General features: G+C 34.6%; 1 protein-coding gene across 3 annotated transcripts in view; it reads right to left on the bottom strand.

Moving 5' to 3' along the window:
* The window catches only part of KIAA0825 (KIAA0825 ortholog), a 229,143-nt gene that overhangs the window by 87,226 nt on the left and 116,579 nt on the right, over nt 1-25,338 (bottom strand). For all 3 annotated transcript variants that reach the window (XM_058044253.1, XM_058044255.1, XM_058044256.1), the window contains 2 exons: nt 21,522-21,677; nt 18,224-18,318 (listed from right to left, as the gene is read on the bottom strand). In XM_058044253.1, the coding sequence (XP_057900236.1) occupies nt 18,224-18,318; nt 21,522-21,677 (251 nt within the window). The remainder of the gene's footprint in view (nt 1-18,223; nt 18,319-21,521; nt 21,678-25,338) is intronic.

The following is a 25,338-nucleotide window of genomic DNA, read 5'->3' as shown; positions in this document are numbered from 1 at the left end:
TTCTTATAAAGAATTATATGAGATTCCTAAAGAAGAGATTCAAATTGCCATATTTATTAGAAGGCCACAGAAGTATGGGAGATATAATTGTTAGATGATGACCCTGTAAACTGCTAATCTGCGTAGAATAGCACTGGATTGTTTTCAACACACATTTACACTCAATTGTTTTCTTTCCAATCAGAAAAAGAAAAACCCTGAGAAGTGCATTCCAAGTCTGCTTGACGCACATTTAAACTTGGATGTTGCTGCTTATTCCAAACATAGTTAAAAGTATGTTGGAATGAGCAACCAGAATGGACAGGCATAAAAAAAATTATCGGAATTAAAACCATATTTTATTATATGGTATTTTCAGTTCAGTGCAATTACACCTTCATACAATTTACTTAGCACTTTACCTTCTTATGATAACTTTCTAATTTTCTTAGGGCAAAACCTTGGAGTAAACCAGTCAGTTAGCTCAAGGTATTTCTCTTAAACCTGGAAAAAGTGTTGAGATCCTCAATTCAGCAACACATTTTTTCCTGTGATTAAACACACTGAAGTTCCATGTCTGAACTTTAATCCAGAAAATACATCAACATTATTAAATACATGTTTTAGGCTATCTGCTTTACAATTTTTTGGAATTGTCTTACTCAAGCCCTCAGGGGCTAATTAAGTTTTTCCTTACCATTTCTTAAACTTTCATCCATTTTATGATATGGATTCTCATAAACTACAATGTAACATTTTAAAATCTTAGGCTATAAATAGGCCAAGTTCCAAACAATATTTTAAAAACAGACTGTGTAGCAAACATATGGTTTTATCTTTACATCAAACATTTACTTCCTCAAAAGTATTTCAAGCCAATGGGAATTTTCATTCTAGCAGACTATGCAACAAGCTGTGTATAGACACACTTTGCACTCCAGCTGTAGCAGTAAAATTACTGAAACTGTAATTCTCTTAATATTTAAATAATATATTAAAATTTAATTTTCTGCACCTGGAAGAATCTGTTTGTGTGCCAGCAAATGATGTAGTTGGGCCTGGAGCTGCTATACATATGGGATTCAAAAACAACCTATCACAAATAATTACTAAGAGCAGCTGTACTCATGACACTAGCCATTTAAAAATCAGGTCAAAGTTTCCTCAATTCTTTTTCCATTTTCAAGGATTTCTGCAAAACAGTTGTGTAGTTTTTATATTTTTGTCTTGTTTTCAGTACATTTTTTTTAATTGTTGATTCTGAGATTTTTAGGTTTCCTGCTATTCCAGGCATTTAACAGTTGAAGGTTTCATGACAGATTATAAAAACATGCAACGTGCATTTTCCAATACATCTTTCAAAATTGGACAGAAAGCAAATAGTATAATATGAAAGTGCATTTGCTGATATACAACATACGTGTGTTACATGAATACACACATGGTACTAAGTACAATTCAACATACACATAGATATATATAAGGATATATCATGTGGCTCAAAAAACCCCCAAACATTACTTGCATTGTAGACTTTAATTTATTTTAAGTTGATGGTTTTAAGGTAGAAAGTTTTTATTTTAAAAGCATTTTCAAATTATCTTTTTTCAGAACCACTTCATTTTTAACTGATTTCCAGAAGTTGCTTTCTAGCAACCACTACCAACTTCATGATCATTTATGAAGAAGAAAGCCTATGTACCACCTTTTTAAATCTCATACCTTTTCAAAATGTATTTAGAAAAACATAATATGAGATCACATTTTTTAGACAGGATTAATAATGCTTGCACTGATCTGAAAATTTTTAAAAGTTCAGAAAGATTCAGCTAGAAGCCTTTCTTTTATAATTTTAAAATATTCCAACCTGCATTCCTACACATTGAAGTAAAAAGACTCATAATGAAAACCATATATTTTACAATGACATACTGAGAAATAAAACACATTACCCTTCAGGGGGAGAGACCCAAGCATTTATACACTACTACCTTCAATCACTTGAATGCAAGTCATTCACACCACCACTATTGCTAACAAGGCATCCAATTTACGAAACAATGAATAGTGAAATTACATTTAAAAGGTACAAATGACTGTCCAAAGAATGACACTGAAAAATATTAAGTAACAGCTCTACCTCAAGATAAGCCTCACAATTAAAGACTTTTAATGAAGAGAGCCTTCAAAGGCTAAATCAGGAGGCATTGATTAGATTGCTTCTAACTTTGTGTTTTGACACCTTCATCTTTCATGGCATTATATTGTCTCCGTGCATCTTACAAAGGAAGCATTTTACTAAGGCCACACATGAACAGGAGACAGCAGTGCTTATAATAGGGACTGTCAAGGGTGTGAGCCAAAATGGGTCTCATTTGGATTTCAAGTGAAGAAAACTCCTAATGCATTTCATTACAATGTATGTGAACCTCTGAAAAGAACGATGGATTGGGATTCTCATACCTATTAATTTATTGAAATGGATTCCGCTTTTTCTTGTATATCAAGAGAGACCATGTGTTTCAAGCAAGGTAACAATATTATAGTGCCAAATAACTAAATATGCCATGATGACGTATACCCTTCTGCGAGACAAAGAGGATGCAATTTTCTTGATAAGTGGGATTTGAGTTCAGAAATAAATCCTCCAATAGCCTGGCAACAAATAAATGCTTTTTGTTGCTATCAGGTTTAAAAATACGATCAGGAAGCTATGCATTATAGGGATGGATTCCATCTTTGTTACCACAGCATGTTTTTACCATATGAAATTGCATACTCCCCCTTCCCCGTGCCAAACTGTCATTCAGGTATTGACTTTTTATTTCATTGAGAGAGTGAGTGATGTAATTTGGGTACCACCTACATAAGTCACCTTTTATTAAAAGATAACAGAACAGGATGCAGAAAAGTAAAAACATTCAAGAAAATTGTAATACATTGCAGGTCAATGTAGCTATAAAGATATAGCTCTACAGATAAATACTTGCCATAGAAGTATATCACCGATTATCTGATTCACTGTACAAGAAGTTTATACAAATACTTATTTGTCTTTTTCTCACTTTAACTTCAATAACGAGTTATTATATACCTATAATCTGCCATTCAAAAACTGTAAATTATGATCTAATACAGAGAACAGGATACAAAATCCTTCTCTATGCTAAATAATTTTACCAATATAACTACCAAAAATAAAGCATATGTTCTCATTAACCTTAGAAGTGATTGATTGTTCTGCACCAATAACATTCAGTAAGTTCAAAGCTCATCTATTTTTTATGAAAATCTTACAACCTGCTAGTTAAACTAAAGGTTAAATATACATAAAGTCTTAAAACAAGACAAAAGTATTCCATATGTATGTAGCTGATAAGCAGAGTACACAAACACATACATAAATCTGTTCACATTTAAAAACCCAATGCCTTAAGAAACCCTCCATTGTCACACAAAGACTTTAAAGATAAAGAGTTTGCTATCTATGGAATATTAAGAATATATGTTTATTAAGTTAGGAATTGCCTCTTAAGTTCCAAACTTAACTGACATAACAATTACAATAGAAAGAATTAATCAAAACCATAATCATAACTAAAGATATGGTTGCTTTCACAAATCAGTCCTCAACAAGCATTTTATTTGATGTAAGAGGGAAGTCCAGGGCACATTTTACTGGTTTAATAATAATTATATAAATACATATATGCAAAAGTATGTAACTAATTTATTTTTTATGTATAACACGCAAAAGCAGAAAGGTAAGTGAAGTGTATATATATATATATATATACATATATATATATGTGTGTATATATATATACATATACATATATATATATGTATGTATGTACTCTGTATAAATTAAAAATTAAAAAAACAGTCTGCAAATTTTCAAGATTTGACTCAATATGATTTTTATACTTGTATATCATGTGTTTAAGTGGTATATGCACACGTGCCTGAGCAACAGAGAAATCAGCAAGAATCATACAAAACAAAATCAAATTCAATCTTAGCAATAAAGATTGCAGATTTCTACATACAACACAAAACCACAAAGACATTTATTTCTTTTATTTTTTAAGAATAGTCATAATTAAATTAGAATTATGCATGTTCCGTATTTGCTCCGTATTTTATCTTGGCAGCTCCTGCATACTCAGGCAGAGCCCATTAAACACAAGCATATAGCAGCTTACTTGTTGAATTATGTATTTAAAATACTTAAAATTACTAGGGATTTGACTGTAATCTGTACATGAATACATATTTTGGACTTAATTTTTTGTACTGGCATTTCTTCTTCTAAATATACTTTAAATTCTACCACGAACTCAGTTAAAATTAGGTTTTTCCATGACCAAACAAAGGTAATAACATTATCTTTTAAATGTAAGCTTTATGACACTAGGAATACACACAACATTTTTTTAGTTGTAAAATTTGATCCATAAACTAAGTGATATACTTATGTTAATTTACCTTTTAAAAGATATTATGTGTTGTTCATTTTTTTTGACAGGGCTTCCATTCATACTGAAGACATGTTTAAAAACACCACATTTTCTCTCAATAAGAAAAATCACTTTATCCACTATCATACTCATTCTCTTTCAATAAAAAAATCAATCATCAAATACTTATTTACAAGTTCAACTTGTTTTACTCTGATTTACACATGCTGTTCAAATCAGCTCAAACTCTTTCAACTCTACTTGTTATTCTTGGTACTATTTTTAATAGTATTTGACATTTTAAAAGAGCAAGGAGAAAAAGAAACTTTATACATATTATAAGAAATTTATGCTTAGAAGTTTGTGATCTGGTACTGCTCAGAGCCCTAATTTTTTATAAGAAAAAAATCCCACCAAAATTAAATCTGTTATGTAGGTTTCAAAGTAATAAAGATCTGATTGAGCCCATTGAATAAGGCAATTGCATCGGTTGTCTAAATGGTAGCAATGTCAATGTCAGATATGTGGTTATCTTTTCATCTTGGTCTATTCTCAAATGTAAAAATCAAATGTTTGAAGGACATTTCACTGACCTGTTATGGCCTCTTCAACTCTCCAACACAATACTACTATTCCTCATATAAGTGCCACATTTTGGATAAAAACCCTCTTCATCCACGATGCCTTTGCGACATCTGGCGGTCCTTATTATACATAAACTTTAAGTTTGTTTCTTTGCTGGGTGTTTTCAGTTGCTGTTGGGTACTTTTAGTATAATAATTTTACTCTATTTATTTATTTATTTGCAAATCTACTAGCATGTAAAATTTCAGTCCAAAAGGCTTTGATACCCACTAGCAGGGGAACAAAAGCAATCTAGTTTGCAAAAACACAAGGTCTACCATGAGTCCATATGGAGCAAAAGGTCACAAATCTTGAGACGCAGTGACATTATGACAATAAGACACTTTTGAGACAGAAGCTGACTCATTTTGAATATAAAAAGGACACTGATCAAATTCTCCCACGCATTTAAAACTATGGAGAAGAATAAGCATGAGAAGAACCCGATGTAGATGCATAACCGAGGAGAGTTAAAACATACCCTTTAGTTTTCACAATTACAAGATGCCACGAAAAACCTGACAAGTCTGCTTCAGAAGATTTAAAAGCATTATTTTTATGTCATTATCAGAGGCTGAGAAAATTTTATTAAAGGAAAAAACACTGTTCACAGGGTGCACGTTCCCTATAAGAACTCAGCTCTTTTAAAATTAATTCAGTTATGCCAAAGCTTGTTCTACATGTTTCAAACCTATTATTTATCATTTCAATAAACTATGAGAAAAGTATTATAAGCAATAGAAAAATTATCTTCCCTTCTATATCCTTCTTCCTTAGCTATTTCACTGCAGTAGGAAAACTTCATTTTAATTTCTTTATTACAGTAACTGCAGGGGTATTTGACATCAACTTTGTGAAACCATAACTTTGCTATTTCTTAGCCCAGCAGGAGGAACTAGTGCATAAAAACTTCACTTGTTCTAACAATTTTTTTTTTCAAACCAAGAGATGATACAGTAACCAAAGACTAAAGGTGTATTACTTGAGATATAGAGCATCACTTCTTTAAATTCTAATTTGCTGCATCATGGTAAAGATTTACCGTAAAAACACTACCATTCCAAAATGAGCAATATAGTAAATTGTTTGCCTCTATATGAACAGATATGTAGCATGTAGTACTAACATTCAAGAAAAATTTCTAATAAATCATAACTGAATCAAATTGAATAAAATAATGTCTCAAAACTGCTCTTGGCGTAGACTGGATTTAGTAAACAGTCTAATGGTATAGTACACTATTTCCTTATTTTACAACAAAAGATTTCTGCATCATTAGAATATCTAGTAGGTGCCTGTAAAAGCCACCATTCAAATTTTAATTAAAATTTCAGTAGCCTGTGTTTTCAGTGTATGTATATGGACGAGATACAAACTATGCACTGCAGCACAAGCACATGATTCTCTGCAAATTACAGACGCATAACCAAATATGTGAGAAATACAGGCCAAAGAAACATTGTTAAATCTAAGTAGTCCTCCCATGCTACAAAACTGCAGGCATACAATCTAGCTTAACATGTTGAATTGAATTTATTGTACTGAATTCACAGAGTCAACTCATTAAGGATGTGAGTGAGCACATTCAGGATTATGTTTTAGTACGGAATAAAAAGATTAATCAGTCATTGAACTCCATGTACAAAAATTTAGCATGTGACAACATAGATTAAAATCAGAAAACTAAGCGAATTAAAAAAAAAACAAATCAGGAAATGTCATAAACTAATGAAAGAATTAAAGTGTCATGGTATAAGGAGGAACTTTCCTTCTCCAAAGGAGGATCAATCCTCACTGAAATAAAGATAAATAAGTAAACAACAAACTGACAACACATACTTCTAGAAGTATTAGAGCAATTCCTTTAAGGTGCTATGAACTAAAGCATGGTCTTTTAAGACTTCAGAATCTGTTAATTTTCTATGAAAAATTTTTACCAATAGTGAAAACACTATGAAAGCCTGATCACACAAACCTTGTTCTGGACTCATGCCTTTCCTGATGAAAAAGTAATAGAAAAAAGCAGCATTTTTTGTCAGATAAGTATCTCTGAATTTTTCTTGCTCAGAAAGTTATAGACTGAAGCTGGTTAACTCACATCGGTTAATATCCAAATATTGAGGCTTGGGCATGATATTGGAGAATGATCTGTGAGCATAACTTCATAGTATATGAATCCCATAGGTCACCTTGAACTATGACAATATGGCACCAAAGTTTAGATAGACAGAGATCAATGACCATTCATTTTTAATGCTAAAATTCTGAAACCACTCTATAAAATTTTACTATGCAACAACCATCTATCACTGAGATATGCAAAGAATACCAGATTGTCTCTGCATTCACTTAGAGGTTATAAAGCCCACTGTTTCTATTGCATGATCTAACAGTGACTCCATATGAAACAATAAAAAATGAGATGCCAAATATAAGACAGAAATGGAAAATAAATTTACTGTTAAGGAGCTACGACATATTTTGAAAGACAAGAAAACCTTTAATTGTCTACATACCATTTACGGAGGTTTAACTATATATCATATTAATGCTCTGTTTTTATCCCAATGTACTGTTGAATTACCCATGTAATTATGGTAAGAGAAATCATGATGGTTATTTTACTGACTATATTTATTGACTGATATAATTTTGTTAATACTTTTGTGGGAAGAGTTTGGTAGTATTTAAATTCAGCTATCACGCTTCTTATTAGTACAATTAAAAGGATAATTTCTGTATTATTTTAGAGGGTGGGTCTTTTTACAGAGATGTTTAATTGCTGGGATAAAGCAACAACAGAAAGCTAATGAGAAAAAATTTAGACAATAATTTATGGTCAAACATGAAACAAAACTAAAATTGTCCCTGATACCAATAGTGAAATCTCTTTAAAATGCAAAAAATGGTTGTTAAATAACAACAGTTCTTTCTAAAATGACAACATGATAGTATTTGCCTTAACAAGTCCTCCAACAACAAGCAGTAGCACCACATTTGAGTAAACAGAAAAAGTCTGTTACAATTATAACTTAAAGAGATGTTTATTTCAAATATCTGCTGACAGAACCTTGTAAAGGCAAAGCAGTTATAACTATTGATGTACCAATAATATAAGACCTTATTGCTGCAATAAATGCAACACCATTCTTTCCTCATCTTTTGTGTGCACTACGATGTTTACTGATTCAGCAGGCACTATACTTACATACAGTTCAATTTACTTAAATTCAATAAGACCAAAATAACTTTGCAACTGGCAACCCTGGAAATAAAAAAAGTGAGTGAAGAATGTGGATTGCAAATTAAAATCTACTTCTGGATATGAAGACCAAAAGTAAGACAGATGTTCTAAAGAGAGAAACAGAAGATCAGACTGCGGCTATTAAGAAATTACTCATCCCAGATGATGGTGGGAAACTGTTCTCATCTGCCTCAGATTTTAGTGAGTCATTTTTATTATACTAAACATTTATTTTTGGAAAAAATGTGAAAATTGGGGAGACCAAGGAATTAGCAAATACAAAAATTCTAACAAATTCATACACTCTGACAGAGTAAAATTAATTTTTATCCATGGGGAATATATCAATTTAAAGATAATCTGAGGGTAAAAAAAATTATGAGGTAGTATAAGACTTCTGACTAAACTCTCCTTCATTCCAGGGATGCAGAAAGTTTAAGGAAGCATGATGTGGAAAAATTGTATGGCGATATCATTTTTTGGCTTCTTATTGTGGGTTTTTCCCATCACTGCAGGTGAAAAATTCAGTGCAGGTTGATTAACCAATAAAATCTTCTAACTAATTTCACTTTAAACATTTTATGACTGTCTACATTGCAGCACTACAGTATGACAGCATGACTGAATCTTTGTTCCACATGATTTTTGTAGTAGGGGAAACTATTGGAAAATCATTAAGAAAATATCCAGTCATTTATATGCAGAAAATCCCTGTATTAAATTTTTTTCTGTCAAAATTTCCATGCACATTTTATGTGTACAGAAATTTATAATATTAAAACTCTTTACATTAATCATTGCAATCAAAACTGTGTTTCCATTTAAATGAATATGTTGTATTAAAATGAACAAAGGGTGAAAACAGTGTCAGCGCTTACTTTCGTTTCCTAAACTAAATAGTATTGCTTGGAAAACAAAAAAATATCTTTCTTTAAAATAAAGGAACTCAATAATGAAAACATAAAAAGAGCTGTGTTTTTCAAGTAAAATGAAAAGACAAAAGTTTAAGAATGTTTGTAGATGTGCCTTATTTAACAGTTTTATGTGTTGGATGTGACTTTCACAGTCTGTTGGCTGTTGCAGGAAAGACATCACATCTGTGACTTGGCTGTTGATTAATGAGTCTTTCAATTCCCTGCTACCATCTGAAGAAGGGCTGTGGCATTTCTAAGCTTCACTGATTTACTCGCCTTCAGCTGTAGTCCTACTAAGGTATCTTCCATAAAAAAAATCACACCTGGTTAAGGCTAATGAAAACCTTAATATGTCATTTTCTAGACAAGTCAAAAAGCATGTAAAACTAGACAAAAGATGTATTCAAGCAACATGAATGCAGTTTTGTCATAACCTGTCAATCTAAAGACTAACATGAAAAAGCTTTCTTCAATGACATTTTACAGTGTCAACTATCAGAATGACAATTCTTAATTCCCTCTTTGGTATATGAGGCAGTATGCACAATGGTTTACCACTCTTCCCAAAGACTAAATTTTGTTGTTAGACCCTAGAAAGAAGTTAAGAGGGGAAGAAATATCCCAATCAAAAAGTTTTTCTGGGTCAAATCATCAGTCAGCATCAGAAACGCCCAAATCACTGTGTATAGGCAGATTTTACACTTACTACTCCCTTCACCAACATTGCTGTATCTGCATTGTGACTGTAAACTTTCCAAGGTCAGTTTGACATTAACAACTCGACTTAGGGAAGAAGCAATAAGACCTCTAGGACTTGTCATCCTTTCTTAAGCAGTGCCAACCTGGCAAGACAGAGGAAGTACATCCAGGAAAGCCATGAGGGAAGTCAATAACTTTGGAAAGGCCATAGCTCTAAGAGACAACAGTTACAGCTGCAAAGGTCTGGGATCTGCACTGTGGCCACCACCACGGTATGCTTTGTCCTGATCTTGAAATATTCACTATTGCAACAACAAAGCAAGGGCTTTTTGGTGCAACAGTGAACATTTTAAGGTCAGGAGAAGCATACAGTCTTCCCCCTCCCCTTCAGAGAAAAAGTAATGGGACTACCACTTCCTAAAATGAATGCAAGGCGATTCAAATTAGATAACCATTAAAGCCTCACTAAAGCTGAGTCATCTCCCCTTTGCTGCCACAAAGGAACAGAGGATAGCAACAGCCGCCACAGATCAGCTACTATGTGACAGTTTTGTATCTTAAATTTAGTCAAAAGAACTAGGTTCTACTCTTTACTTTGCTACAGACCAATTTTGCAGCATAGAAGAAAGCTTCAAAGTTACTTGCATGACCAGATTTTCCATTTGTTTAACTCTGATATTAATACTTCCCCCTCTACCTTACAGGGGACTTGCATGTCTCAGCTCATTACAGCTTACAAAGAAATTGAGATCCCTGTATGGAAATTGAATTACACTACATTACTAAAACTTTGATGAAAAATCCCTTATCTAAAAGCAGAAAAAGGATGAAACAATGCCTTGATGGACAAGACAGACTTTTAGCTTGTCAGCTTGTGTCCTGCAGCCTCTTCCCTTGCAGGTGTAGCAAGAAAGTCTATAGATAAGACAAGAAGCTAAGCCATTGTGTACAATCATGGAAGTCAGTATTTTGAATCCAGTAATTCACATTTATACATTTAGCAATTACACATTACACTTACATTACACTTACAATCACTATATTACTATGTATCTACTAAGAATGGAAACTTGGATCAATAGAGGCCTAAAAGAGGAAAGAGAAAAGAATAGATAAGAAAAATAAACATGTGTATCTCCACTTAAAAATCCCTAGTGAGAACAGGGTTTGAGACAGAGTTGAAAGGAGAGCAAATTATTGAGATGAAAGGAAATATCTGTTTTTAAGAAAAGCCACCCAAGTCACAGGATAGCAATCACCAGGTTAATTATACAGTGATAAAACAGTGAAGTGCCACACATCCAAGTGATGATTTATAGAATACAAGTACCTAGTTACGAAGACAAGATACATACCTTTAAAGGAACCAATGAATCCTAACAATAAATACACAAATGCATTATTAACACAATACATTGAATATACCTAGCAGTATTCCCATCAAAGCCATGCTGGTTCCGGGCAGGACAGAGTTAATTTTTGCACTAGCCAGGAAGGGGCATGGCTGAGACTTGGAGGTTACTCTATACCATCTCATGCAGTTTTCTGGGCATGGGGAAAGTGTTTTCTCCGGAGCCAGTGGGGTGGAGGGAGCAGTTGGGTGTTATCTCTTGCCAGGGGGTTTCCATGTGAATACCTTGCCTCTTTCTTGTACCCTCCGTTGTTAGTATTGTTGCTGTTACTACTTGTCTTCTTCATTCAGTGTTGTTTCCAGTAAATTACTCTTGTTTCAACCCATGATGTTTATGTTTTGTGCCTCCAATTCTCCTCTCCACAGCACCACAGGGGAGGGGAGGGAAGGGGGAATGGAGTAAGCAGTGGTTCAGTGGTTTGGAGAGTCTCAGCAGGAGCACTACATTGTGGAATACCATTCCTAAACCAAGAAAAAAGCATATCAAAGGATAGAAAAATGCAGATAAATGTGATTTGAATGGAGAATGTCATTTAAATGGGGAACAAAGATAGTGTGAGACATTACTAGAAGTTTGGATCACAGGTCTCTGCCCTAGCCAACACACTGTGCTTACTACACTTTTGAATGCAAAAAGATGTACCAACTTTCTTCTTACAATACTTTCTTCTTTTTCATTCATTTTATTTTCACTTTTTCTAGAAGGCAGGTTTGAGTATTAAAAAAAGCATCCAATTAGCATGAAACCTTATTTAAGCAATTTTATAGTTGTTAATTAAAGTACATGCTTTTGTATTGCAAGGCTAGCAAAGGCCTCATCATAAAAGACTCCCAAGTATTAAAAAGTAGCTCATATTAAGTAAGGTTAAATGGGATATGGCAATCCTTATGTTTTTTCGCACCTTCTGTTGGAGATTACTCATCAGAAAGTATTTCTTTTTCATATTATTCATCAATATATCTGCACAAGAGAGAGACTGATAACAATCAGAAAAGTGTATTGCATATGGGGAGCCTCTTCTTTAACCTCATTTACTTGTGAAATTCATGCTGTAACTGTATACATGATAGGGGCTTGAGTGGCAGTCAAACAGCGTGTAGTACTGTTCCCTTTTGCTTATTGATGTTATGTTCTGCCACCAATGCTTTAGAAGTGCCAGGCAAGGAACTAAGCCTGCTTCTGACAGATTTTTTAAAGTCACAGTATGGTTTGATTAGCTATGTCAGAAGAGGATAAGCAGACAAAGGATAATAATCCTTGTGATGACAGATGTGACATATACCTTGTTATTGACCAACTCATCTATGGAACAGGATCCTTGCTTACCCAGAAAGGTAAAAGTGAGATTTTCCACAAAATCCCATTGGCTTTTTTTTGGTACATGCAGCACTAGGGTCTAAGCTTGACTTTGTGATTAACCAAAAGATGTACAATATTGGATTAATACCTTTCACCTGCTTCTTTTCATACAGGAGCAATGAGATACTGCCTTTCATAGCCTCCCACGCATTTTAGAAAGTCTGTTATCATATGCATTGTAAGGGCATCATTTATAGTAACACCAAGCAGGTGATGATTACTGCAATATTAATGGCATCCTAGCTGTTCACCAACCATCATTAATAGTTGACTTGTAACTGTAGCAACAGCATGAATTTCCAACATCCAGCAAATTTGGATACCAAAGATCTGGGAACATCTGCAGTTTGGAAGACAGATTAACATACCTAGAAGTACACTAGATATAAGACTGCTGTCCTCTGCCATGCAGATAAGCTCTCTGTCTTGGCATTGTGTCAGTAACTGCTCTTCCATCATTTGTTTCTTCCACAAACAAAATTGTTAGAGAACTTCCCACCTTTTAATACCCTGGAGGTTTTTTTCACTCATTTCTCAGATTTAGACTTCTGTAAAGTTTTATAAAAAATCTTTGACAGACAACAAAACACATGCAGTTTATTGGCATTCTTTTCGGTTTCAAAACTACATAATAAATTTTTCCACACGTTGATAAACTAGATTTTAAAAGTGCGTTTTCTGGATATCTAGATAATCAACAACACAATGAATATAAACATTTTCTATAAATAGTTCACCATATGGCTATCATTCTCAACAGATGGTGTCTGTGTATTCACTAGAATATACAAGAGCTATGCAAATTTTGCCCTGCAATCATTCAAAATTCTAAACAAGATTTTCTTACTTCAGTTTTATTAAGCTTAAACAAAGTCAAAACACGTAATTTTATCCCTTAGCTCTAATATGGGGAAAAAAATGCCACCACTGTATAAACAAATCAATTTGTAAAAGGCAGTACAGTTGAAAGGATTTTAGTAAAGAGACACTAGATACAAGATTTTCTCAATCCTAGGACAGTACTCTGCTGCTAATGATAGTTTTAACCTACCTAAAAAGCTGACCCACCTGTAAACAGTCCAGTAGTTCATCAACAAGAATGCAGTCTGGACTATGTTATGAAAAAATATGTAGTCCAAGGGATCTGAGAGTTTATATCTACTTTGCTGCAAATGTTCTCACATGCATTTGCAATGGCATCACTTATAGTAACACCAATCAGGTGATGATTACTGCAGTATTAACAGCACCCCAGCTCTTCACCAACCATCATTAATACTTGACTTGTAGCTGTAGCAACAGAGCCTACTAGAAAGCCGACAGATTTTATCCAGTGTTAGTAAAAAACAAACTTACTCAATTTTTTACAGTTTCCTGAAAGCCAATATATAAACATCTCCATGTTTTCAACTTTCAGAAGTTCAGAATCTTTATTAACACATGACCAAAATTTGGCTAGATACTTGGCTATCCTGTTCCAACTTAAAATTATTTAGGCTCATATCACTGTATAAACATTTTCTGGAAAGTTCATCTTGAGCTACACTGGCTTGTCTGTTGGAAATCAAATTCTAATTTTTAGTTTAGACATTTTTATAGCATTTATTATCCACTTGAACAAATATTAGTTTTAATTTCTATAGTTTTTCAAACTTGTTACTATTTCTCACCTGACACACATGGTAAAAGTAACACATTCCCATTCCTCTCTTAGTTATTAAGTTGTTAATATTTCTGTTCAGAAGGTCCTGACTGTTGTTGGCTTTGCCAGTCATGAGTTCTTCTCTATCTATTTCTATAGCTCCCAGAATGCTCCTGTAGCAGGATCTACATCATTCCAACTAAATCACTACTTGTCCCTGCACAGACACCAGCTCTTAGTGCAACATCCCTAAGCGTAGAGGAGGGAATCTCAGCCATTCCTCTTCAGAACTGCAAATAACTGCAATACTGGGTAATAGCTTCACATGTTACAAAAATGTCTCTTTTTTTCCTCCTCTTTATAGTGACAGGAATATCTTCACATTATTGTAAGGTATTCAGTGCACCTGAAAGTCCTGCACAACCGCAGACGGCAGGTCACATCTCAAGAAGGTCATATCTTCTAACCATGTACAAATTGCCAAGATATTACTCTGAAAATTAATGGTCATAAATTTAAATTTTATATAAAGGAGAGTACATAAACAAGAAGAATAATGCATGGTAGTGTGCTCTGGAATTGTGCCTCAGTGTTGACAACACACAAGCTTTTTGCCTACTGCTAAGTACTTCTTGCTGATTTTCAACACACTGATTTGGCCAGACAATAACAACTGTAAATTTATGAGCAGGACACTAAGTATAAGTCAAGATATGCGTAATTAAATAACAATTGCTCTTCTTGCTTTAATACGTGTATTAGAGGTAAGGAACCCCCATTTGTTATTGGAGTAGCTAAAAGGATGAACAAGTGACAAGTGAGTCCAAGACTTGAAAAGGCGTATGTGTGTAGGATATTTTAAAAATATCCTACATACTTACACGTATCTGTGTAAGTATGCATGATATTTTTTAAAACTTGTGTAAATCAAGTTCATAGGTTAGTTGAATGTTAATGGTCTTATTGCTAAAATATACTGTTTCAAGTATAATTGAGAAATACATTTTAACTTTTATCCTTCCAGTTCAAACTATATACCTAATATATACACATATGTATTATTTATTTTTGAGTAAATTAAAATCAGATGGGTTGAAGTTTGTTAAATTGAATGGCCTTAGAGCTTGCTAAATTGATGTTTTGTCAAATGCTTTTTATTGATTCAATGTTGCTTTTTCTTAAGATCCCTGATTTTCTCAAGTTTGCCAGTTAAGTTTTTACTGTTTTGACTCTTGAGGAGTATTTTGTTGGTATTCCTCTCTTGCATCTAACTCACGGTACATACATAAATCCCTGTAAGCCCCTTTCAGGGACTCAGTGAGAGGATTCCAGAGCCTTATAACCACCACATCTTTAATTTGACAAATTTCCTGGATGCTTTTACTTTGAGGATCACAGGAATGCATGGATTAGATTCCCATCACTGTGTGAAGCCAGCAATGAGTAGTAGACAACAATTCATTTCCTTTTTAACCAGTCCTAAAAGTATTTTACTTTCCCCTAACCACCAACTAATTAATTTGCCTAACACTTGCTGACTCTGGGACAATGCTCTCATAACACCCTCTCACCTAACTCAGTCATTAACTAGGTTAGGGGAGCACTTCCCTTGTAAATGAGTCCCCTAAGCATTTTCACGTTTTTTTTCCTCAAAAGAAAGACTGTGCTTTTAAAATTTCATATGCAACTGACAGTATTTTTTCTTGAAATATGAAAATAAGTAAATAAATATCATTCTAACATCACTGTGAACTGGTGAAAAAAATTTTGCCTGCAGAGACATAACTATTCAGGGAAAGCTTCAGCATGTGTCAAAGGAAGGAGTAATTTAAATATTATGGTGCTCCACTTTATAAAATGATGGTTCTGAAACAGCTCAAGTACTGCCCGTGGTTTTGTTTAACTCATCTCAGGAGGGAAACAGTAGAAACAGAATAGGTCCACCATAAATGGGAGGTCAAAATAATCACACACTCATTCAGCTTGAACATTAAGTCTTGAGCACAAGTAAGGCTGATTTATACAGTTCCAGGAAGGATCATGAAGAATCACCTAAAGATAGGGCTCACTTGAGTCTTACTGCAAAGCTTGTTTGTGTAGCCACAAGAACAGCTAGAATTGTCCTAGTCAGCTGGAATGTATGAGCAGACACACTTAAGCTATGATAAAAATAAAGTCAGATAAAGACCAGGTGTCCTGTCGATGCCAGCTGCTATGGCAGATTCTGGATCAGCTATTCTACATTTTATGATCACAGTGGATCTAAATGATGTGCTGGTTTGCAGAGTGGTTGAAATAATAGATCCATGCTCTAATCATTAATTACTTGCATAATGTCACTTCTAGATGAGAATTTCCTTACCATGTAGAAGGGCAATGAATTAAGACATTTTCAAATTAGGAAAGATGACAACAATTAGGAAATTAATTAAAATTTAAAAAAATAGATTATATGACAAGGATGTGAAATACAGAGATGGAGAGAGAAGGCACACACATGGTTTCTTTCTGAGAAGGCACACACATGATTTCTTTCTAACATCTAAAAAGAGATCAGAAGAAAAATAAAATGTGTTTTAAGGGAACAGTGAATATGAAATGTCCACACAAAATATTTCCTGCGCAAATCACAGCAGCCCTTTGCTCCCTTTGGCTCATATTGATGACAATAAAATGAAGTGAAGTTCAAGAACCAGTTTTAGTCTATGAGCCTCTTTTAAAAGGACAATCTACTTCATTTTTAATGAAGGACATGAGATAGCAATCAACAGGAGAACCATCAAAATAAAAAAAATAGTACTGTATTTTCTCTGACATTTAACACAAAAAGTCTGTGAAGTTTCACATTCTGTCTGGTAACAGGTAACAAAGGACATCAAGAAGAGAACTGAATAACAGATTTTTGCTAGCATGACTTTTTGTGCAATTAAATTTTTGCTAGTATGACTTTTTGTGCAATTAAACTTCTGGGAAAGAACAATTTGGGTAGGGAAAGAAGTAATCTTATCTGAATTAAGATGGAAAACTCAAAACAGACTAAAAGTATTTTATATATGAAATGAAGGAAGAATTAAATGTTTAAGACTAACTGCTAGTGATGAATTGAGAAAATGAGACGGAAACCCCAAAACATTTATGACATGCAAATTCACAGACTTTTGAAATCACCACTCTAGTTTCTAGCTAGATGAACAGTCAGTTCAAAAGTTGACTGATAGGTTCTTATTAGGTATTATCAGGAGGATTCAGAATTAAGAAGTGAACGTCTTAGTTCAGTGTGCAACATGTAAGTTTTCACAAGTGACAAATATTAACAAAAACAAATAACAAACAAACAAACAAACCACACAACCCTCCAAACAAATTCTACCGAAATTTTTCTGAATTTAAGAAATTGCAGTTTCTGAATTAAGCAGTTACATTTTACAAGTGAAAAGGCAATAAAATATGATGAAAAGTTTTATTAATTGAAAACTATTAAGGAAACACTTTCTATTTCTAGCTACGCTTGTTGTGCCCCCAACTGAATTTAAGATCCTTTGCAACTTGAGTAAATAGAGCCTAAATTATGTGCTGAAATTTCCCTGAGCAGTATAGGTTTGCAAAAGTTACTAATTTTTTCCAAAGCCTCGTTTAAGTGCAATATCAACATATATTCATATACTTTTGTCTCAGAAAGAACAAATTATACACCTCAAAACAGGAATTGAAAGACATCTGAGTATGGATCAAATACTACAGAAAAAATGTTGCTACTTTTTAAAACTACGTATTTTGAAAGAAATGCAGAATTTGCTTTACAAATTTCACCACTAAAATCTTTGTGAATTCACTATTATAAAGTCAAAAATACAAAAGGAAAATGTGATGATTTGCCAAAATCCCGTTACCTGTGTGACAGCAGCACCTTGAAGGCCATCTGATTCAGTCCCAAGTGACCTGGCAGCAAGCTTGACCAATCCCAGTTCCATTCAGTAATGGCTGACTGTTGATACATGGAAAGAAGCTAGTTAGTTATTCATCAGCATTAATATGATCAGTACATTAAAGCTCCAGCTGTGATATACTAACAAAAGAGGGGGGTCTAGAATGAGGACTTAGAAAGATGTTATCAATCATGTCCAGAGAAGAAGGTTTTTATTCCAATAAAATGGCAATTAATTAATTAGGGACATAGCCTCAGTTTATAAAAAAACAAATCAGCTTTTTTAACCATTATTATTCCAACTGTTGATGGCATTCTGATCAACTACTTTGTCTGTGAGCTTTACTCTTTGTCCAAAAAGCAAAATAGTTGGTAACTTTCTATATAACAGCAATTTGTATTTTCTGCTGTCAGCAAAAAGTTATGTAATGAAAAATTTGGCACAGCTGGAATTTGAGAAGTAACTTGTATCATAATTAGAGGGATTTAATGCTGTATTATAAACAGCATTAAATCTAGAAAATAGGAACATGTATAACTCCACAGTACTTATTTAATAAACAAAAGCAATCTACATCATCAGTGGGCAGACAAGAGACCATACACAACATTCTTATTTTTATAAAACAGTAAATCCTGTTGCATAATGTTCCTTATCGTTGTCAGCAATGGTCAAGTAGTGACTATAATCTTCTTGGGAGGATAGAAGTACAAAGTATTACAATAAGTATTATTGGCGTAATACTGAAACATCACTGAGTATTAAAGAAAAAAATGTTTAAGCAAGTCAAAACAATGAAAATAAACCTAAGTAAATAGTAAAGTATAACTTGGAGTGTATCTTTTTCTTCTTACAGACAGCACTTGGTTCTTCTGGGAGAGCAGAATCACTGCAATCCCTCCTATTCCTCCCATCTATATTTCATCACTTTCCTTCACCTTAGCTAATTTACTCCCTATCCCCCACCTTTGCCAGGTATGTTAAAGTAAAGTAGAAAAACAAAGGTGAAACACTGAGTACGAAGGGGAAATAAGGGTAACCAGAAAAAACCAAAATACTGAGAAAACAGAAAGCAAATGAATAAGAAAAGGTTCCTTGTCAGTGCTCTGGCATCTTTACAGGCACTGGAAATAATTTTCCTTGGAAACAAGGCACTCAGCTATACTGATCACTGTTTTATAAATGGACAGTCCCACATCACAAATAAATGTACAATTTAATGTTAAAGGGAACTGAACTATTTAATAACATCATTAAACCTGGAAATAGAATCAGAGGAGAGAATTATAGAATGATTGAGGTTTGAAGGGATCTGAAAGATCACCATGTTCCAACCTCTTGCTATGTGCAAGGCACATCTTTCACTAGAACAGATTTCTCAGAGCTCTGCCCAGCCTAGCCTGGAATGCTTTAAACAGATGGGGCAATCACAGCTTCTCTAGGCAACCTGTTACACTGCCTCACCACCCTCACAGGAAATAATTTCTTTCTAATATCTAATCTCAGCTACTGTATATGTTTGAATCCATTCCCCTTTGTCCCCTTTACATGCTCATGTAAATCGTCCTTCTCCATCTTTCTTGTAAGCTTCCTTCAAGTACTGCAAGGCTGCAATTAGGTCACACCGAAGCCATCTCTTTTCCAGGCCAGACAATTGCAATTCTCTTGCCCTTTCTTCATAGGAGAAGTGCTCCATCCCCCTAGTGATTTTGCTGTTCCTCCTCTGGACTGGCTCCAGCACCTCCATGTCCTTCCTGCGCTGGGGACCCCAGAGCTGGATGCAGCACTGCAGGTGGGGTCACAGGAGCAGAATCAACTCCCTTTACCTGCTGGTCATGCTCCTTTTGATGCAGCCCATCAAACAGCTTCCTGAGCTGAATATGAGGAAGAACTTCTTTACTGCCTGGCTGACTGAGGGCTGGAACAGACTCCCCAGAGAGACTATTGAGTCCTCCTCACTGGAGATACTCAAGAACCATCTGGACACAATTCTCTGCCCCTGTGCTCTAGGACAGCCCTGCTTGAGCTGGGAGGTTGAGATGCTGAGATGACCCACCATGGTCCCTTCCAATCTCACCCATTCTGTGGTTCACTGATTCTTGATTGGAAGGTCCCTTCCAACTCAAGCTATTCTATGATTCTATTGATTCAAAGATTCTATAAAGCATGCTTCTCTGGAGTGAGGAGCCTTGAGCAGCCTTGTGGAATTGGTATTTGTCTCCTTTTTCAAGATATTAAGACTTTTATTGCAACAGAACAATGATTGTACTGTTCATTAAACAAGTAAGAAAAAAAGCAATATAACTGATGAAATAGACCAAAATAGTCAAAACTGGAGAGATTACACTGTATATAAGCAGGGCTGCACTGAAAAAGGATGCATTTCCACACAAGTCTGTAAAGTGAATTTTGTGTCACTGTGATACCGCATGTTTTCAAATACTTGAATTGAATGCTGGAATCAAAAACACTGATGACATATTAAGAATATATCAGAAACTATGGCATAAGATTTTTTAAGTACAAAAGTGGTATCAGAAACTATCTAGCATTTTGTGTAATGAATTGGTCATGGAGTGCTCCAGCAGAGATTTAGGCAACTAGATCTCTTTTCTTTAACTGTTCCATTATAAGGAAACTAAATTCCAATACGAAAATTGTAATCCTTTACATATTATGAGTATGACTTAAAGAAAACCAGAAATGTATGCCTTTTGTGTGTGTGTGTGTGTGTGTGTGTATGTGTGTGTGTGTGTGTGTGTGTGTGTGTGTGTTTTAACTCACTTTGTCTCGCTGTTCTGTAAAATCTCTGTATTTCTAAAGCATTCTTTACTTGACTGTTCAACATACCTGTGAAAACCCCACATGGAAGATTATAAATATGAACTTATAGTTCTGATATGATTTTTCAAAGGCCTAAGACTAACCCTATGTACTATTGCACAGATGTAATAAAAGTTATTGCTATTAGGGGCTTTCCCTTGTCATATTGAATGCAGAAAGTGTAAGTATATGCAAATTGCTCTTGCATGCAATAATTCTGATCAAGGAAGAGGCCAGTAATAGCTTTTTGAACATCATGATATTGTAAAGGGTACCCTCATTACACTCCCAAGAAATAATATACCTTTCTGCTTCATCAAATGTGAACACACATAAATAAGTCTCCATTTTCATACATTCAGTCTTTATCATTATCATGATCATAATAATACCAACAAGTAAAAATATACTATAAACAAGGTTTCAGATTTTCACAAACCTGATTGAATACTTTTGCATAAGATTGTCTGTACACCTGGAAAGGGTTGAAGACAGGCTGCTCTTCTCTGCCCTTCAGTGTCAAAGGCAGATATTGACTCGAGGTAACACCATCTTCAGAAGAATTCTCACAAGACAGCTGCTCTTTCAAATATTCCTTTTGGAAGAAAAAGCAACCACAGAATAGTACAGGCCACCTAGCTTTCTATGTGAAATTTGCCTACATTTCAAGCAGAAGTTTGGAAGATAAAAGTTCTTTTTAATACAATGGGGAATTAAAAATCTTTTTAAAAAACAGAAACCTTTTTAACAATATCACCCTTTTACAATGAACAAGAAATAACCTCGGAAAACATGCACCCAGCTTGAGCAAAACAGAACAATCTAACCTATTGCTTTGAAATTCTTGTCAATTTATTTGTATGAGTTTCCAATATATATATATATATGCACAAGGTATATGTAGAAGTGAACAACAAATATTTTTCATGACTTTTGAATTAAACTTCTTGGAAAACAGTCAACCATTACTATAAATCAATTCTTTGATTAACATGTTGTAACCATGTTGTTTAAACATAGGAAATAAATATTCTCCCACTCTTGAAAGCTATTTTTAGCTGCTTAAACATTCAAGGACTAGAAGCAGTATGATTTGCATTGCAATTTTAGAAACTATACTGTAACAGATGCATTATTATTTTGGACACCATCTTTTCTGTTTTCACTTCTTCGACTACTATGTAAATAAATCATCATTGCAGGCCAATAAAGTGTTTTGATTAAATAGAACCATTTTATGAAGAACTAGATAATGAAACATTTACACATCCATTTGCTGGACTAACTACTGTGAGTAAACAGTTTATTGTTATTAAAATGAAGTCCATTACACGGAGAAGTACTCAAGGTGAGTCATTAGGATGGGTGGATGCAAATGCTCCTCTTATTCACAGTAATGCCGAGGTGGAATACCAGGCAAACTACCTGCCAAGGCATCCTGTGCCTCTCAGTAGCTCTTTCTAAAAGAAGAATTTCATCATCTGTTTAAACTTACCCAATTATGGCCTGACCTGAAAGGCACAAATTCAGTTTCAGGCCACACAGACTGTAGCTGTTTCTCCCTTGTGTTGGCACTAGCATATGTTGTGAAATCAGCCAGGAAAAAAAAAAGGCTTCATCCAGATAAACAAGCCACATGATTTCTAGTACTAGTACAAAGCGGGGGCCTACGAATGGAAAAGCACGGGGGCAAGAGAAAGAGAAGGACTGTCTCTCTGCTGGTTGCAATCAAATGTCATGTCTGACCAAGAGAATCACAAAATTGTCTTTGTGTATGGAAAATATCCCCAACCAAGCAAAAGAAGAAAAACAAGCCGAGCTTTTTTCTGCTTAAAACAATATCACAGAGCAACTGGGAAAACATACCCTCTTTTAGCTATTTTCACTCAGCTTTTCAAAAATATCTGGATTTTTATTTCCCCATTCATTTATTCATTCACTACTTTATGCCATAACAAAGATTTCAGAGCCGCGGTGAAGGAGGTTATTTAAAAGCGATTTCTGTACATCTACCAAATTTTCATAAATGTACTGCCTTCCACGTACACATTTTTACAAAATCTGTAGACTTAAGTAATCCAGCCCTCTGGATGTAACAGAGCCAGCAGAAGCAAATTGTGTTGCTTTTTCAGAAGCAATACTGGAAATAGCTGTCCATGTGTTGCCAGATGAAGAACTATTTGCTCAGCTGGTGGGAAGACACAATGCTTATTTTGCAAATCCAGTAGTCTACAGGACGGCACTGTCCGTATTCTGTAGGATCGTGTTAAACACTAACAAAGTAACGAACCAGCCGGGGTATGCCATCTCAGCTCCCTTTTTGGAAAGCAACAGCAGTTCACTGAACGGGTTACTTTGGGGTCTGGGACCACCAGAGACCACAAGAGGGACCCCCGGGACAGACGAACACACGCGCAAAGTGGGGAGGGCATGTTATGGGTCTCCAGGAAATTATTATTATATATATGGCTCGTTCTGGGAAAATCAATGAATATGTATGTAAAATACAGTATATAAAGCAGGAGGTTTTCTGTACTTGACATGCACAATTCTGGTGGAGATATCCCTGCAGCATCTGACATTGTAATAAAGAATGCCTGCTTCTTAATGTTACAGTGCTGTTAGGAGGGAGATTTTGACCAATTTTGCTAACACCTGCTTGCCAGGGTTCGAAAAATTCAAGTGGTATACAACTGACCTCAATAAAAGTATTTTTCCGTCTTTAATAAAATACTGTGGATTTGCTTTTGATGAAGAGACTTATTCAACAATGGTAAATACATTACATTAAGATGCCCTTTTAGTACAGTAAATATCATAGTCACTGAAAGGGTCATGTTTCAAAAATGTGAAAATATGAAATCACATCTGTAAACATGTGAACTATATCCTCAGTACACTCACTGGGCATCAAACCAAGTGTACAGAATATTATTGAGCCTGACAGATCAGAAGAGCTATCTCTTTGTTGTCATTACTAAAAAAATATTTTAAATTTTTGTTTTTGCAAACACATGAAGGGCTGAACGCTGTTTTGAGTATACAGTAATTGTTAAAAATTTTCATAAAAACTATTTTCACATCCAGCTTCCAAGAACCCATATCCTTTTCCACCTGCTTTTCTAAGGAATATTACTAAGAACAACAATTTTCTGTCCCATCATTTTGTTTTTACACATGATTACCAAGCACTGTAGCATAAAGATCTCTAAACTTATTTTAAGAACACAATCCTGTGACATTCCAAGGAGTCCTTGAAGAAAAGAGTGGACCTTTGAATACAAAATCAAATCTATTTCTTGGTAAGCAGGCACATAAAACATAATTTAGGTTTTGAAAAATAATATTGAAAAGTCTATAATCATAATACCATGCTAAGCAATAAAATGTTTTGTAATGGTTTCAAAGGCATTTGAAAGTAATACAGTTAAATCCTTCTGTAACTCAGGCTGGTCAGGATCTCTCTTCTTCTTCTTCTCTTTTAAAACAATACAGTTTTTTCCACTGAGAAATGCTCTATTTTTAAAAAGGGTCTTACTAGCTGCAGAAATTCAAGGAGAGACACCTGGGATGTGGAAAGTCAGGCTGAAGTCCCTTTTCCCCCTAATTCTCTTAGCTTCATACCTCCTATTGGAGCTGCTCCACTTTGTATAAATAACTGAATACTCACAGGAGTCAGATCTTAGATCAGGGTCTCCAAAACCCAGGATGTGCATTTTATTCCTTCAGCTACAGTATCATTCTATTTTTGACCCTAAAAGTTACAGAATGCATTTTTACCACTATTTCTACAAGGCAAAACAACTCCAACAAGGGAAAAAGGAGTTCCATGCTGATAGCTAATGGTATGGAGGTTTGGGGAATTAGTTCAGATGTGGGAGATGCAGATTCAATTCCCTGTATAAACCAGGAAGTATAAAAATTTGAGCCTGCATGTGCTGTCCCCTAGATAACTGTCCTAACTTCTGGATTATATGCTATTTTTGATGGTCTTTTCCACATCTCTTTATACCTAATAGTAATCCTGAATGTGCTCCAGGTGAGGAAGTTTGGTTTATTAGTAATAATTTTCACTTCACTTCCTAAACCAGTTACTTGTTCAGGAAATTGAAACTTGAAAAGACTCTATACTGTACTAAAGTAAGGTTGCCATCTCTGCACATATGCTTACATTGCTTCTGATGCTTCCAAAGGCAGATTCATAAAGATTGTTTTTAAGCCTCTACTTAGGAACTAAACAGTTGGATCCTATTTTC

Source organism: Melospiza georgiana, chromosome Z (assembly GCF_028018845.1).
Source record: "Melospiza georgiana isolate bMelGeo1 chromosome Z, bMelGeo1.pri, whole genome shotgun sequence".
In the NCBI taxonomy this organism is placed as follows: domain Eukaryota; kingdom Metazoa; phylum Chordata; class Aves; order Passeriformes; family Passerellidae; genus Melospiza; species Melospiza georgiana.
Note: the sequence above shows the minus strand (reverse complement) of the source record. Positions and strands in the feature narration are given on the sequence as shown.